At 43.6% G+C, this 16,595-nt stretch overlaps 1 protein-coding gene across 1 annotated transcript in view; it reads left to right on the top strand.

Annotated features, from left to right (window-relative positions):
- The window catches only part of EIF3H (eukaryotic translation initiation factor 3 subunit H), a 67,959-nt gene that overhangs the window by 37,934 nt on the left and 13,430 nt on the right, over positions 1-16,595 (top strand). The window contains exon 3 of the mRNA XM_033155775.1: positions 14,242-14,409. Within this exon, the coding sequence (XP_033011666.1) occupies positions 14,242-14,409 (168 nt within the window). The remainder of the gene's footprint in view (positions 1-14,241; positions 14,410-16,595) is intronic.

Genomic DNA, 16,595 nt, shown 5'->3' with positions numbered 1-16,595 from the left:
TTATCACCCACCATTCACCAGCATGTCCCAAGGTGGGTTGCAACTATTTACAATTTGATATTAAAAACAATTAAAACAAATTATCACAGGGGGTGGGCGGGCAAAGAATTTCCAAAGGGAGAATGAGATCCAATGCAGCATGAGTGGGCATTTGTGCAAGGGAGCTTCTCCCTCCTTTCTCCCCCCCCCCAGCCCCCTGGACACCCTCTATACCTGCTCTGGTGAGTTGGAGGCAGTGTTACAAACTCGTATATAAGCTAGGTGCCAAATGGCACCTTAAACCAAGGTACTATTGCCGCAGCAGAATGTCTGTTCGCCAGGGGGTTGGACTAGTTGACCCTCAGGGTCCCTTCCAGCTCTGCAGCTCTACGATTCTATAATCTCAGCTGCATTGCTTGACTGTAACTTGCTCTTACAACAATTCAATTGTCCCAGTATGCGAGAAGGAGAAACACACACACAGTGGAAGTGGAAATGGAGTGAACTACGGACTAAGGCAGAGGTTTTTAAACTGGTCTGTGAGTTCCATTTGGGAGTCCTGTGGAAAGGCTGCAGCAGTGTCAAATACAGTGGTACCTTGGGTTACAAACGCTTCGGGTTACAAACTCCGCTAACCCGGAAGTAGTATCTCGGGTTACGAACTTTGCCCCAGGATGAGAATGGAAGTTGCCCGCTGGCGGCAGCGGGAGGCCCCATTAGCGAAAGCGTGCCTCAGGTTAAGATCGGTTTTGGGTTAAAAACGGACCTCTGGAATGAATTAAGTTCGTAACCTTGGGTACCACTGTATATCCAATCTCAGCCCTGCACTTGCTTTCTTTGATGTGATGGTGGAGCGCTAAGATGCCCAGCAAGGGGTCTATGCGGTAGCGCAGAAGCACAAGACGTGCGTTCCTTTCCTGTGTGTGAGTCACTTGGCTCAGTGGAGAGGTGTCAGTCGCCAACCTGGCACCCAGACATCTCCACGTAGTTGCAATTGAACCTGCGTCACTAGCAAAATGTGCCTGGCGCCTGGGGAATTTCAAACACTGGTTGGGGGACCTTCTGGAGTTGATTTTGTAGGTATGTTGGGGCCCAGAGGGTGGGGGGGGGGAGAAGAGAAACCGGAAATCCTGTTCAGTTGGGTTCCCACTGGGCAAACAGGCAATGTTGCATGTTGCTTTATAATTTAGTTTGTGCCTTTAGGTGGAATGCGTCACATGTGCATCGTCGAGTAAACTGTAGCATCACAGATCACTGTGGGACTGTTTGCATGCTTCCCAACATGCAATGGGGTGGTGGGCTTGTGACTTTTCCACCCACACATAATATAGTTAGGGCTGAGCTGAGCAATGCTCATGCTGCCCAGCCCCTTTGAATCTGCTCTTTCCTTTTGGGTAGCAAGAGGTTGGTTGGAATCGTGCACCTCAGTCGCCCAGGTCATACGTGGTGTGTGTTTGTGTGGAGGCAGCATGCAATCCTAAGGAGCAAGGGAGACTTGGCAGAGCCATTTCGGAACTGAAACCTAGTGGTAAAGCTTTGTACTTACATTTTAGAAGAGTTTACTCGAAGGACCACTTTCTCAATAGGCACCTATTTAAGCATTAAGATGTTCCGTGCAGGGACAACTGGGGGTGCTTCTACCATCTGAGCCGAGCTTGTCTTCCAAAGAGAGGGCCTTCTCTTTGGTGGCCCCCAACTTGCGGAAGACTGTTCCCAGAAAGGTTTGCTTGGAGACTTTGTCTTGCAGCACTTGGAAAAGACCACCCCTCCCATGCTAGTGTCTTTATTTTCTTAGATACAGTCTTAGTCCTGTTCCTTTTGCCAACTTGTTGCCCTTTATTTTGAGTACGTTTTGTTTGTATTCTGCATTTTCACTGTAATTGAATTTAATCGCAGCCCCCCTGGGAACATGTTTGCAAGGTGGAATGATAATACCTGGTGCCAACGTGCGTGCATGGGAGCTCCCTCTGTTTCCATCTGCTATTTTGCATTGGCGGTAAAACTGATGCTTCCCGGTGTGCCGCTGTTAGCAGTTGTCGCTGCCAAAGAGATACAAATACAGATGCTCAGTGGGTAGAGGAAGTGGGTAGACGAGCTGCGTTGCCAGATCGGCATATCAAAGCTAAGGAAGGCTGTACCACTCAGCTCATTGGACCGTTGGTGTTTAATGGACTGGTGTATTAGTCATGTTGAGTAACAGTGCAGACATTTTTAAAACCCATACATGCTTTCTGAAATAAGAACTGCTTGCAAGAAAATTAGGGGCAGGCCCCACAGCAAAGTGTAGCGGTTCCTAGGTTAAGCCTGTAACCCTATACACATTTACCTAGGAGTAAGGCCCATTGAACTCGGTGGGGCTTGCTTCTGAGTATTACTTCATTTGTGAATCGCGTCCCATGAGGCATTTGTACACAATTTACACTACAATGAAAGCACACAACTCCTTTAAAACAATTGCACCTATACGCAGTTCTTAAATACCGGTAAATGATGTATAAATACAGTTTAATATGATAGCACATGTGTAGCATCAATTCAACTCCAGAACAGCAGGGCTAGGGAACCTGTGACCTCTCTGGATGTTGCTGAACCACTGCTCCCATCGTCCCCAATGGTTGGCTTGGCTGGCTGAGGCTGATGGTAGTTGTAGTCCAACAACATCTGGAAGACCAAAGGTCCCCCAGCCTGCAATGCAGATAACAACTGGGATTAATATCTCGCATTTAGTAATCACACAATTGGTTTTAAACACTGATTTTTAACAGTCGTAAAACAATAAACTCACAGCTGCAATAACTCCACTAACATTTATTTCTTGCTTTCAATAGGCTAATTTACTACTCATTTTCCAATTAGCCTGTATTCTTACAAAGATACTCTCCTTCCACCCCCATGCTCAATAATGTCCAAGTGGCTGAGCATGTGAGAAGATGGAATATTTTATATCCTATATATGTTTTTGAACTTCCTATTGATTTCCACCCCATCAGAGAAGTGATCTTTCACAGCTGTTTGAAAATGCAAGTGTGCGTTCCCTTCCTCTGCAAATCTTTGCTTGCTTTTTAAAATATATACCACATTTTCCCGTGTATTGGACGCCCCCATGTATACAATGCCCCCTATTTTTGGGGACTCCAGATTAAGGGCCTTTTTCCAGATTCATAGCAGTTTGTTGCCCGTAACTGCTTTCTTCAGTTTATGGCAAGGAATATTAAAAACTTAGCAATGCATTGTTAATACTTAAGCATTCTCTCAAAAGACCTTATAAAACTTCCTTGAGGAATAGCTTGGCTTATTTTGTATTGGGTTGGCAATGCTGTCAAGTTCAAAACATTAAGTGGTGGGTGGTTTGTTTTTGGGTTCCCTTCGTTTAGTTTATGAAAGTTGGTGCCTTAGACCTAACAATCTAAATTTAAAAATGTGGCTCTTAACTATATTCAAAAGAGCATATTAAGAAACATTTGTTAAATTGCTTGTCGATGTTACACAAAGCACCTTCCTCCTCTTTTAGTTAGTTTGAATGTCTAAAAAACAAAAAACCTAAGATGAAGGGCCCTGTTAATATATTTCATCTGAAGGGGAAAATGGTTGCCTGTTTCAATGATGGGAGGGCACTTTAAATCTGGGGGTCGTCTTTTTATTCTTCTTGTTCTTCAGAATTATGAACAAATCTTACAGCTGTAGAGCATAGAAATTAAACATAGTAGCAGCTGGGAACCCCGAGCTTATGACATGTTTCGCCAGATGTTCGTTTTTCTTTAGGTAGCATCCTAGTGTTAAATTGTGTCTACATGTGTGTGCTAGGGGTAATGGCTGTTGTTTCTTAAACCCATTGAAAATGCTGTTCACAGGCATGGCAGCGCGAGGAAATTTGGTTGTACCCTGCTAGAAACAAAACCTCCCTACTGTGCTAAAATTAGGTGCTGCTCATAAAGAACATTGAAAATAAAATTAGATACTAAGTTATAAAACTTCTTTTGCTCTTGAGCAGTGATAATATTATGAATACCAGTTGCTCTTTTTTTAAAAGTCTTTACTTAGATGTCTCCAATCTCCTCCTTGTGATGTTGCAAAAGCTGCACAGTTTAAAACCCTGCTGTGCAAATATAGATCCTGTAAAAGTTTTCTCTCTCTTTGTGTACTGTCATGGTCAAATTAAACACGATGCCTTTATTTTTCAGCAGTTTCCCAGCCTCTTGAAAACCTCCCTTGCAGTGCTTTTTGAGATTTGCAGAAAGGAAGGCATTTTCTCTCCCCACCACCTGTTTTTACATCTCAAAAGGGGTCGGGTCTGGCTTCCTGCCACAAACTGGGATGCTATCACCCCTGATCATTGGCCATGGTGGCTGGGCCTGATTGGAATTGGGATCTAAGATCTGGAGTCTCCATTCCAGTTTTATTCCTGTATAGTACATGCCATGGGGCTGGGGGGTTCTGGAAAGTAGGAAAAGAAAAAAGAAACATTTCTTAATCTGTATCTCGAACCATAATGCCAGTTTTCCAATAGAGTTGCTTGATTTGTTGTATACCAAGGGTGGGGAGTCCTTTCAACGCTGTGGACCAGATCCTTATTTAGGATCAGTTTCACAGACCAAAGTTGGCAGGCCCACTCGCCTGTCAATCACATGGCACCACATGATTGAAGGGTTTGTTTTCCAGCCCACCTGTGCAAATCCATTGTCTGAAGTTCTAACTAGGGGACCATACCGCAAGGGACATTGTCAGCCCCATGTTCTGCGCTTCAGAAAGCTGTATGATGCCAGGTATAGGGCAGCTGGGCGTGGCTTGCCCAAAGTTGCTGGCATGCAGGCCAGAGGTTCCTCACCCCTAATTTATACTAAAATTGGAATAAAACAGAGACCCTGTGCAAGCATGACCTACAAATCTGTGAAGCACGTTAGGGAAAGGGCTTTAGTTCAGTGGTAGAATATGTGCTTTGAATACACAGGATTCTGCATTATACTGACTCAGACCATTGGTCCATCTAGCTCAGTATTGTCTATACTGACTGGCAGCAGCTCTCCAAGGTGAGATGTTCCTAGCCCTAACTGAAGATTCCAGAGATTAAGCCAGGGGCTTCCTGCATGCAAAGCAGATGCTGACCCACAGAGCTATGGCGCAGATCCAAGTTCAATGCCTGCCATCTCCAGGAAAGAACCTCTTCAGAGACACTGCAGAACTGCTACCTGTTACGTTAGACAACACTAGGCTTGATGGACTAGTGACCTGACTAGGTATAAGGCAGCTTTCACTATTCTTGTGACTTTGTACTTCTAAGATGTGTTAAGACTTCGTTCTTCCCAATTGTTGTATTAGTAAAGATGACACCATTTTGGTGGTGAGCCATCTCCTAAGCATGGACGAGTTTCCTTCCTGTCGTGCTTCGCCATCTGTAGAATAAAATAGCATTTGAACAAAAGCTATATTTGTATTAGACAAGTGCAGTTCAATTTTTCTCCCTGTGAACAGCCATTACTTTACACAGAATTTTAAGTGTCTGCATTTCCTGCTATTGTAATGGCACATTTATAAATTCTAGATGCTTTCTGACAAATCATCTCTGAGACTGCCTATATGCAGAGAAAGAAATGAGTTATCCCATAGATCAAGCTAAGCCTTTCAATTCATTATTGTGACACTTAATCCTAGGTTTCTCTCCTTAGTCAGCTGAAGTCACATATGTGAGTTATTAGTGTCAGGTTCTACATTTAACGGATGAGCAAGGTCACCAATTTCTCCTGTTGCATGTCATTTTAGGCTTGATTAAGATGTTCTCTCATCACCTTCTTTCCTGTCTTTGGCATACAGCAATCAACCCTAGAAGTTTTCAGGAGCCATAGTTTCCCAGTTTGGGTGTAGAGGAAACTATGGTTATGTTTCTTTTTTAAAAAAACAAGCCAGGATTTTAAGCCATGATGCAAAGTTGACTTGTTCAACCACATAAGCACAGTTTTCTGGTTTGTCTGTACAGTAAACTATGGTTAGCAGAAACTTATTGGATTGCTTTCTGTCTAGCAAGTAGAGAGGGAGCGAGAGACATCACAAGGCCAGCATGGTCACTAGTGTTGTGTATTTCTCATCTTAAGCTGAGATAGCATGTTGGAATGCCCCCCCCCCACGTTTAAATCCCACCCTCCTCCAAGGAGGACAGCATATTTTGAATAAGGTTTATCCCCTGCTACTCTCACAGTAACCCTTAAACATGACTAAGGAGAGCCTCATGATTGAACAGGCATTTGAACCCAGTTCTCCCAAGGTCCAGTGCTGCAGGCTATGTACATTACACCGTAATGACTTTTGTGTGGGTAATGCATCACCTTGCCAACAAAGGTCCGTATAGTTAAAGCTATGGTTTTCCCAGTAGTAATGTATGGAAGTGAGAGCTGGACCATAAAGAAGATAGATAGATAGATAGATAGATAGATAGATAGATAGATAGATAGATAGATTTATTGTTACGGTTCTCAACCAGCACAGTAAAGAAGACTGATCACCAAAGAATTGATGCTTTTGAATTATGGTGCTGGAGGACTCTTGAGAGTCCCATGGACTGCAAGAAGATCAAACCCATCCATTCTGAAGGAAATCAGCCCTGAGTGCTCTCTGGAAGGACAGATCCTGAAGCTGAGGCTCCAATACTTTGGCATCCTCATGAGAAGAGAAGACTCCCTGGAAAAGACCCTGATGTTGGGAAAGATTGAGGGCACTAGGAGAAGGGGGCGACAGAGGACAAGCATGGACACCTATGCTTGAACAGGAAAAAGACAACATATTGCTATTTTGCACCCTTGCAACTTTTGTGTTGACATCTTCATTGGTCTTCAATCTTATTTTTAACTGTTCAGTGTGTTTTAGTAAAGTACCGATTTACTAAATTTATCTGTTTGATCATTAGAAAAGCAGAAACAAAGGCTTAAACTTAGAGAATGGGCATTATTGTGAGTAGGCATTAGTAAGTATGTTGTACAGTATTAAGGATCAAAGGTGAGTTGGCAGTATGTGACAAAGCATGCAATTTTGTCAATATTTGGCGAATTAGATCAAGGCAGATAAATCTTGCCATGGGTGGACATGCATTGAAATTGTATGTTTTTGCTGGATAGAAGTCTGGATGGCTTTTGGAATCTATCCAGTGGAATATGTGCAATCAGCACTTCAGGTACTCAGAGTCAGTTGCCATTCCTTAACTACTACTGAACTGCAGCTTAGGATCTGGAAGACAATTTCTATATACTTTCAGGACAGTATACTATTTAACTCCCTGTCCTTAAAAAAATAAGCCGTCTTTTACACATTTTGGATTTTTGTTTCTAGGAAGAGAGTAGCAGAAATGATAGCAACCCTCTTAATAGATCTGAGTATGGTTATTCCCCACCTTGTGGAAATTTTGCATGCCTTGCCATGATGCTGCATTTACCTCCCCCCCCCCTTTTTTTGGTAAAAAGGTGATGTCTGTAATCTGGAAAGAATTTACATCCCCCTGGAGACGAGTACAGAGTTGGCGAGCCAATCCTAGCTTTCTTTTAAAATTAAATAAAGAAAATATTTTTCATTTGAATAAAATCTTGCTCAGTTCCTCGATTGCTTCCTCATTGGGGGTTCTGTGTAATTAACTACTTTAAAAATTTCTTTCAAGGGCACGATGAAATGTCTAGCCAAAGTGGGGCAACCACCATTTTCAGTGTGCGCTTAACACTGTCCCATTGAAATCAATAGGCCACCAAGTACTTAACTTGACTTGGATTGCAGTTTAGCACATTATTTAACTTACAAAGCAGAAGAGATATTCTTTTGAGAAATTTACCATACAGGTTATTTTTACACATACTGACATTCTCTGTACTCTTAAGAACCGAAGCTCACAGATTAACAACAGCAAATTCATCTTTTATCACCAAATGTACACCCGGGAAGCTGCAACCAATCTCAGTTCACTGACAACTGTGTAATACATAGGTTTACCCATACTGTTGACACATTCATCCTTTTATATTACAAAATATATTACGGGGCTTGCTTGATATCTGTTTCCTCATTGCTTTATGACCTCCTTCGTTTTCAGAAAAGCTCAAAGCAAAGAATAATAAGCACCAAAGTTGTGGCACACTCTTCTAGTTAACATTTGCGTGGCATCTTCCGTCCTGGGATTCAAGAAACTTTTTAAAAACTTACCCTTTTTACAGAGCGTTGAGGGCTGCAGTTCTTTGACTTGTTGGGACAGCACTCCAGGGGCCGTAGGATGCATCAGTTCCCCCCCTCTGACGTCACATACGCTGATGGCCTAAAATAAAAAGCCAAGGAAACCAGCTCTGTAAAACTTGGTTTGGTTGCTTAGACACACTCCCTCCCATAGGTGACTGTGTACAAGTCTGTTGCCACACACAGGTCTAGACAGGCGGATTATTACTAGCAAAGTCTAGAAATAGGATATTTCCTCATCTTTCACCTAAAAGGAGGCAAATGAAACACACACTGAAATCAATTGTACCTGATCCTTCAGACTTCCAGTTATCTTGAAGCCTCTTATAAGGCCTTTTCTTCGAACTCTTGATCCCAAATGGCCCTGATTCATTACTTTCTGAATAACCTCCTGCATACACCCACCCTAATCCTAAATGCATTTATTTGGAAGTAAATCCTATTCATTTTTACTGAAACATGTCTCTAGGAATCTACTTAGGACTGAATGCATCTGTAGAGAAGCTACATCTGTGCATTTTACTTCTCTGGTGTAGTCTGAACATAACGGGGACTAGAATTTAGGGGCTAGATAAAAGCTAGTAGGTTGATTGCATGCATCTTCTCGTGTGATTTCTCCTTCCCATCTTCCAGTGTTACATGTGACTATTAAAAACTAGCCTAGCTATGATCATATACACTGATTGAGAACTTTATTCTTAATCCAGGTAAACGGGGACATCAGGAATTTTGATGTGGGTTGAGGGACGGTGTGCATGATTTGGTGATCCCAAACCTTGGCTTCTTTGCTATATCCGGACTGGACATCCCTATGTTTTCTCAAATTAGTAAACTGTGAAAATCAAAAGGATTAAATTGTGGGTGGAAAGCATCTTTCTCGCCTAGGCTTCGGCTGTATTCAGACATAATGTTAAGCCATTGTTTAGAAAATTGAGAATGAGCCTAGTCGTCTCCCCCCCCCCCCGGCACATGCACGTTTCCCCATTTTAGGTAAACCACAGTTTAGCATGTTGTTTGAGCTCAAGTTGTGGTGAATATTAGCTATGTTGTTCTTCAGTCGTTCAGTCGTGTCCGACTCTTCTTGACCCCATGGACCAGAGCACGCCAGGCACGCCTATTCTTCACTGCCTCTCGCAGTTTGGCCAAACTCATGTTAGTAGCTTCGTGAACACTGTCCAACCATCTCATCCTCTGTCGTCCCCTTCTCCTTGTGCCCTCCATCTTTCCCAACATCAGGGTCTTTTCCAGGGAGTCTTCCCTTCTCATGAGGTGGCCAAAGTCCTGGAGCCTCAACTTCAGGATCTGCCCTTCCAGTGAGCACTCAGGGCTGATTTCTTTGAGAATGGATAGGTTTGATCTTCTTGCAGTCCATGGGACTCTCAAGAGTCTCCTCCAGCACCATAATTCAAAAGCATCAATTCTTCGGCGATCAGCCTTCTTTATGGTCCAGCTCTCACTTCCATACATTACTACTGGGAAAACCATAGCTTTAACTATACGGACCTTGAATATTAGCTATAGTTAGTGGAAACAAGCCAGTTTTATAAACTGGCATTAAGTTAGTTTAACACTAGAGTTATGATGAACCCCAGTTTATATGGGCTCAGGCTATTGTTTTGATTAACCAGAACTGTCCAAACTCTTCTCTGATGCCACAGCAGAAAAGTAAGGGGGGATATGCAAGCCATGGAGCGGCAAGACTTGTTTACTAAAGTGAATGTTTCATCCAAACCAACGTTTGGAAACAGTGGGAAATATTTGCACGCTAGTTTCAAAATTAAAGGGCTAACAATTGAAAACACACACAGTCTCCACCATTCTTTACTTAAAAATGAAAATTTGAAATAAAAGCAGAATTAAGGATGAACAAGCTCTGATCTCGGTATACTGCAGATTTTTAATTTAAAAAACATTTTCTCAATTACAGGTCTACATTTAACATAGGTTAAAATTTTACATATTTAACAAAGGGGAAAAAATGATACTGCTAGCGCACACATACTTTTCCTTCATTTTCCTCTGCAAATAGTTAAAAAAATTAATTTATCCTTTTGGAAATGTGTGTGTGTGTGTATGTGTGTGAATATTACATGAAAGTATATTAATTGTCTCCATTCTCCAACTGGATCCTGTTTGTGTGAGGAGGAAGCTGAAGGCCTTTACCACACATTTTAGTTTCTGTTGTTAACATAATTATTAAAACAAAGCAAAGTAAATTCCAGTTTGAGGAAAGACTTGGCCACTGAGAGAACTGATTTTATTGTCACCGCCCTGAAACAATGAAATTAGCACCATTTCTTCACAGACATGTTGTTGCACTTAAAACCCAGTAAACATGCCATAAATAAGAGGACGGCATGCCCCACCCCAATCTTTTAGAAAGCATGCCACTGATCAGTGGGTTGAGTGCTGGGACTGAAGGCCAGAAAGTTCCAAATTGTTGCTTAGACATGCCAGTTTTAGAAACTATAGCTTTGTGAGGGAAGTAGGGGTCATCTAACAATTCTCAGCACCCTTAACAAACCACGGTTCCCAGAGTTATTGGGCGGGTGGGAGAGAAAGAAAGTGGTATAATACTGCTTTCAATATATGATACAGATGGGGCTACTCTTTGTATCTTGACCTTTCCTGAGTGTGTATGTGTGTCCGTATGTCTCTCACCTCTTTCATTTTCCCACAAAATATTAACTGCCCTGTTTTTGAACTTTGATTTCTTTTAATGTATTTTTAATTTCTGTTGGGAGCCGCCCAGAGTGGCCGAGGAAACCCAGCCAGATGGGCGGGGTACAAATAATAATAATAATAATAATAATAATAATAATAATAATAATAATAATGTTTGTTTGTTTGTTTGTTTGTTCTTTCCAAGTTCCTTGTAGCGGTTAGGCCTCCTAAGTTTTACAGAACAGGTTTGTATAGAGTTCAGGCTTGTGGGAGTTATTTTGAAGTGTGCCACTCCCCCCAATCCCATGACCTTCCAACCAGAGTGAGGTGCAAAAGACCTATGTCACACCGACAGCATATTCAATGGGCATTTAATTTTAAAGCACGTGACTTTACCTCTCACAAAGCTACAGTTCATTGGATTTTTTTTTTTGGGGGGGGGGGGAATCATGTACTTTAAACGTACAGTGGTGCCCCGCTAGACGAAAAACTCACTAGACGAACGGCATTCGTCTAGCGGAAGCTGCCCCGCAAGACGAAAAAGTCAATGGGGCTGCTTCGCAAGACGAAAAATTTTCGTCTTTTTTTCTGTTTAGCGGAGCGTGGCTATCATTGCCGCTTCACTAGACGAAAAAACCGCTAGACGAAAAAATCCGTAGAAAGAATTATTTTCGTCTAGCGGGGCACCACTGTATTGTGTGGATCTGCCCATAGTACACAGAACCAAATAGCAGGATGCCTCTGAGCATGTTCTGACACACATAATTCCCCACCACCACCACCACCACCACACTCACCATCCTTTCTTTCAGAAGTATGCACCGGGTTGGTTTTCTTCATGCCGGCAGGCTAATTGAGGTGGAAAAGGTCGTCTCATTGCCAACCTTAAACAGTGGGGTGTTGGAAGGGGCCCCTTGCTGATTTACTACAACTCAACCAGGGGTCTACCTACCACCCACCCACCCCTGTTGTAGAGGGCTTGATTTCATTATTTATTTTCATTATTTGCTTTCATTATATATTTTATGTTGTAAACACAGCTAAGGGTCAGCTTCGGAATCTGCCAGTGAGAAAAGCACCACCAAATGTTTCTAAGCATGTAAACAGTCCCAGATTGTATGCCCATACTCCCAGTTCCCATCAGACCCAGCCAGCACAGCCAATGTGTTAGTTCCCCCACACTTTCTCTAACTCTATAGTTTAATAAAGATTTCCCTGCTGAATATCTGTGTCCAGTACTAATTTGCACGAGGGCCCTCTGAAGTTTTAAGTATTTTTTAGTAGACACATGCTACTCAATGAAAACCTCTGTCCTGCACTTTCAACACACGGCCAGTAGTGTCACTGCTTTCCCAGCGTCTTCCACAAGTTCCACCCACCTGGCCATGAGAACATTGGTTTTCTGTTGATGTGACTGCCCACCCATTCCTATGCTTCTGCAGTGGAACTTGGGTTCTCAAGCGGCTTAGTCGATGAACAAATCGGCTCCTGAATGCCAAAAACCCGGAAGTAATTGTTATGTTTTTTGGAAGCCGAACATCCGATGCAGCTTCCGCTTGAGTGCAGGAAGCTCCTGCAGCCAGTCGGAAGCTGCGCCTTGGTTTTCGAACGTTTCGGGAGTCGAACGGGCTTCTGGGACGGATTAAGTTCGAGAACCAAGGTACCACTGTACCTGGGTTAGATTTGATTAGCACAAACGTATGCACCCTGCACATATACTTTACAGGTGCATTTTTAACAAGTATCCACTGTGAATAAAACAAAATTGGCTTTATAGGGTTTCTTTGAGGGGAGGCAAAGAATCTTATCTTTGGGCAGTAGGAAACAGCTTATGGCGGAATTGAAATGGGAATCATAACCAGGGTTTGGATTAGAATTGGATGGAGCACAAGGGCGGATCGTAGCAAGGTCAATTCAGATCCAAGCTGGGCTGGAATGAGAATAGAGACAGAGGAAGCTGCTGAACGAGAGAGAGAGAGAGAGATGGGTTGGGTGGGCAGATATAACAGGGGCAAGGACACCAAGCTACACACGCGGGTGTAGAGTCAGGGTGTTGCTGTGGTGAAAACACAGGCCTGACCTGGGAGCATATATAATAACTATGTTAGATCAGGAGGCAGCACTGGACTGTCTAGGATGCTGGCTGGAAGGAGAAAACTAAAGCAGCAAGAGCGACTAAGAAGCTGCCAAAAATTGCAGCGGTTAAAAACAGCAGCAGCCATGTAGGAAAAGGCAATATCCTATATTTCTGACATGTTTGGGAATGCATACTTGAGGGAAGCTGTCATTTTTAACAGATGGGGGAGGCTGTTTGGTCGGCAAACTCACAAGAGGAACTTGTTTAAAGCAGAGATGGGGAATCTTTGGTTTTCTAATGCCGTTTGGCTAAAACTCCCACCAGCTTCAGCTGGTGAGGCCAATAGTCAGGGATGATGGGAGCTTTAGTCCAACGACGTTGGGAGGCGCCACAGGTTCTCCAGCCCTGATTTAAAAGTGTTTTTAACCAGCTTTTTGGGTGGGAGAGGTTCCCAGAGCAGCTTAACATGACATAAATAACAATTGAGGCGAGACATTCCCTGCCTTCGGGCTTATAAACTAAGAGATATGGCGCAAAAAAAAAAAAAAAAAGGATGAGAGGGAAAGAGGAAAGCAACACACTCTGGCAGGGTTTTGGTAATGACCTCCTTAAATGGAAGCCATCCTGGTCCAAACAGTGCTTGTGTCACAGTCGAGCAAGCCTCCCAGTGCTGCAGCCAGATGAGACTGTTTCTGCTAGGTGGCAGTTGAAGGAGCCTGAGGGGTTTGGCCCTTCAGGGTTTGGCCCTTCTGCAGAGCCTAGGGAGTGGGCCTGCTTCCCATCGCTGCTGCACCAGGTGGAAATGCCTACTTTATACCACTCACCCATCATCACCCAGTCTTGTCTGCAGCCTGACGGACAGCATCTCACAAGACTCTTTGCAAAGGTCCGTCCCTCCACTTACCGGTACTTCTTGAACCTTTTAACAGGCTAGGCCTTTGACAGGAGATGACAGGGACAGAAGCCGAGATCTCCTGCGAGCAAAACGTGTCCTCTACCACGGAGTTGCAGTTCATCCCTCAATATTGAGAGCAAACACCCCCCCACACACTTCTTTTGCTAGATCTCTCATGTCAAGGCAGCAGACCTGCCCAAGCCAATTTCAAAAAAAGAGAGAGGGACGTGTTTGTCTTAAAAACACGCCAGGAATGAATAGAACGACTCTCTTCCTTGCTTGTGCAGCCTCGAGATGCTCCTAGTTCGAGTTCCTGCCCATTCTACCACCAGTAGCAAATCGCCTTTGTTCGGCGCATTGTTCAGAAACGTTGGGTAATGCAAATCTGAGTTTCTCCTTTAAAGTGCTTGGTTTTCTCTCCCTCCAGTTCAATATCAGATGGAGATGATGAGGAGCCTCCGCCACGTCAACATTGACCATCTTCACGTCGGCTGGTACCAGTCCACCTACTATGGTTCCTTTGTCACCCGTGCCCTCCTGGACTCCCAGTTCAGCTACCAGCACGCCATTGAGGAATCTGTCGTTCTCATTTACGGTCAGTGTGCCGCTTCCTGTATTATTTTACGCGCGCGCACACCAATATTATTGCGGCTATTTTTGCCTTCCCCCCCCCCCCTCCTCGCCTGCAAGAGCGGCCCTGGCAGGCTTTCTCCAAGTAAATACCAACCCTGTGTCTGCAACAGCCTCAGCAGCAGCGAAGTCTAGACAGGGTTTCCTTCTCTCTGTTTATTTTTCTTGCTATCAGAGCCCTGATGTGTACGTTTTGGAATGCTGGGGTAGCTGCTTCATTTTTATCCCTCCGCCTCTCCCCTCCGCCGTGGAAGCGGCTGGTGGAACTCGACCAGATGTCTTAACAAACCCTGCTTGCTAGAGCGTCTGGCTCAGTACGTGACTGACCAATCATCCTGCAGCTTGCCAAGTATTCCCCCCCTCCTTTCTTTCCCTCCTTTTTATGCATCTGACAGAAGCGTACAAAACCCGGCCTGTTCCGTAGCACAAAGATTTTTTTCTTTTCTGCCGGGTTTTTTTTTTTTAATGGCGTTTCCTCAAGCTCTCCAGACCAGATGTTCTGCGCTGTATCAGAACCGTAGGCAATTTAACAGCTTTATAGCCTTCCCCTCCCCAAACACTCACAGTTTTTGCCATATCTGGCAGGCTCGCATATAGTTTCCAGCTGAGAAGCGAATGTAACGTCCTGAGTATCTGTCAGAAAAAATACTAATGAATACGATCAATCTTATGAGCTGCCCCAAAATTGTTTCAGTATGTTAACAATTGGATTACAGTAAAGAACAAGTTGTTAAAGCATACTTATACTGGCTGGAAACTTTGCATCATCAGATCTTGATGAATTTTCCACTTGTTTCAGTCTATTTTGGTTTTCGTTTTATCACTGATTGCTAAAGGTTTTACTATGTTCCGTTTCAGACAACACAAATGTTAACTTTTTTTTTTCAAAAAAAGTGAGTTTACTATTTGGCAAGCCTACCTCGGCTGCTATCTTGCTACAGATGTTAAGCTCCTTGTCCAAAGATTAAATAGGTTTTTTTTTAAATTCATACAGTTTTTCCACTCTTTGCGATAGCATGTCAGCATGAAAACTATGTCCACGTAAAATTAAAAAAAAATGAATGCAACTGGAAACAGTTACCTAAATAAATATTTTCCTAATAGAATACCAGGAGCTTGCCAGACCAGGTGCAGGTCTGAGGCCAGGACCCAGGAGGTCTATTCCATTGTCACTGTAAAGTAAGTCTAGTTTTTACAGAGGCAGTAAACTGGTATCTGGCTTGCACCACTTCAAACTGCAGTAGGAGACTCCCACAGTTCCTCCCATGCAATTTCCCCCAGCTCGCATGCCGGAAACTAGATGTCAGGGATAAATGTTCTGGCCCAGGTTTCTCCCTGACAGTGCTAAGTTTCTACATGCAGGGACTAGTTTATGACAGAAGAGCATTTGGTCACAAAGCACACTTACAACACACACCTTGTCTGAACTGGCCCAGGTTAAGACACAGCTTTATCACCTGGTAGGCCGTACATTCAGTAATCTTGGGCTCAATACCACGTAGGAGCCATTCCAAGGAAGAAGTCTCTTAAGTAGAGAAAGAGCATAAATTGGGGGGGGGGGGAACATAAATATAGATGGATTGATACGGTGCTCTTGGCATTAGTTATTTTTAAAAAACCTCAAACTGTTGTGGCATTTTAGTAGCAGCATGTGAGGCATATGGAAGAGGCAGAAGTTTTGCAAACCACAGAAGTCTTTGCTTTCTGGCCACTGGGGAAGAAAAGATCCTATTCTGCTACCACCAAGAAACCATAAGAAGCTGCCTTACACAGTGATTGGCTATTTGTGCATCTAGCCCAGTCTAATCAACCTCTCTCCATACACACCTGTCTTTCCCATCCTCTGCTACCTGTTCTTTTTAGCTGGAGATAACTTGGGCCAAAGCTGGGCCCATCTGGGTGCAAAACAGATGCATTGCCACCAAGCAATGACCATGCAGTTGACAGGCCTGTCTTTGCAACTCTAAAGACTGGAATGCCCGCAATACAGTCTCTGTGCACCTAGTAACAGCATTGCAGTGTAGTCTTAGCTACAGCTGCATGGAGGTGCAGAACGTGGTACTGAGTGCACAACTCAGCATTCTGAGCCCAGGACACTGAGCCCAGTAACATTTCCCAGCAACAGATTCCTCCTGTCCAGCCACCATGTGA

This window comes from Lacerta agilis, chromosome 7 (genome assembly GCF_009819535.1).
Source record: "Lacerta agilis isolate rLacAgi1 chromosome 7, rLacAgi1.pri, whole genome shotgun sequence".
Lineage (NCBI taxonomy): Eukaryota > Metazoa > Chordata > Lepidosauria > Squamata > Lacertidae > Lacerta > Lacerta agilis.
This window is presented reverse-complemented; position numbering and strand designations above follow the sequence as displayed.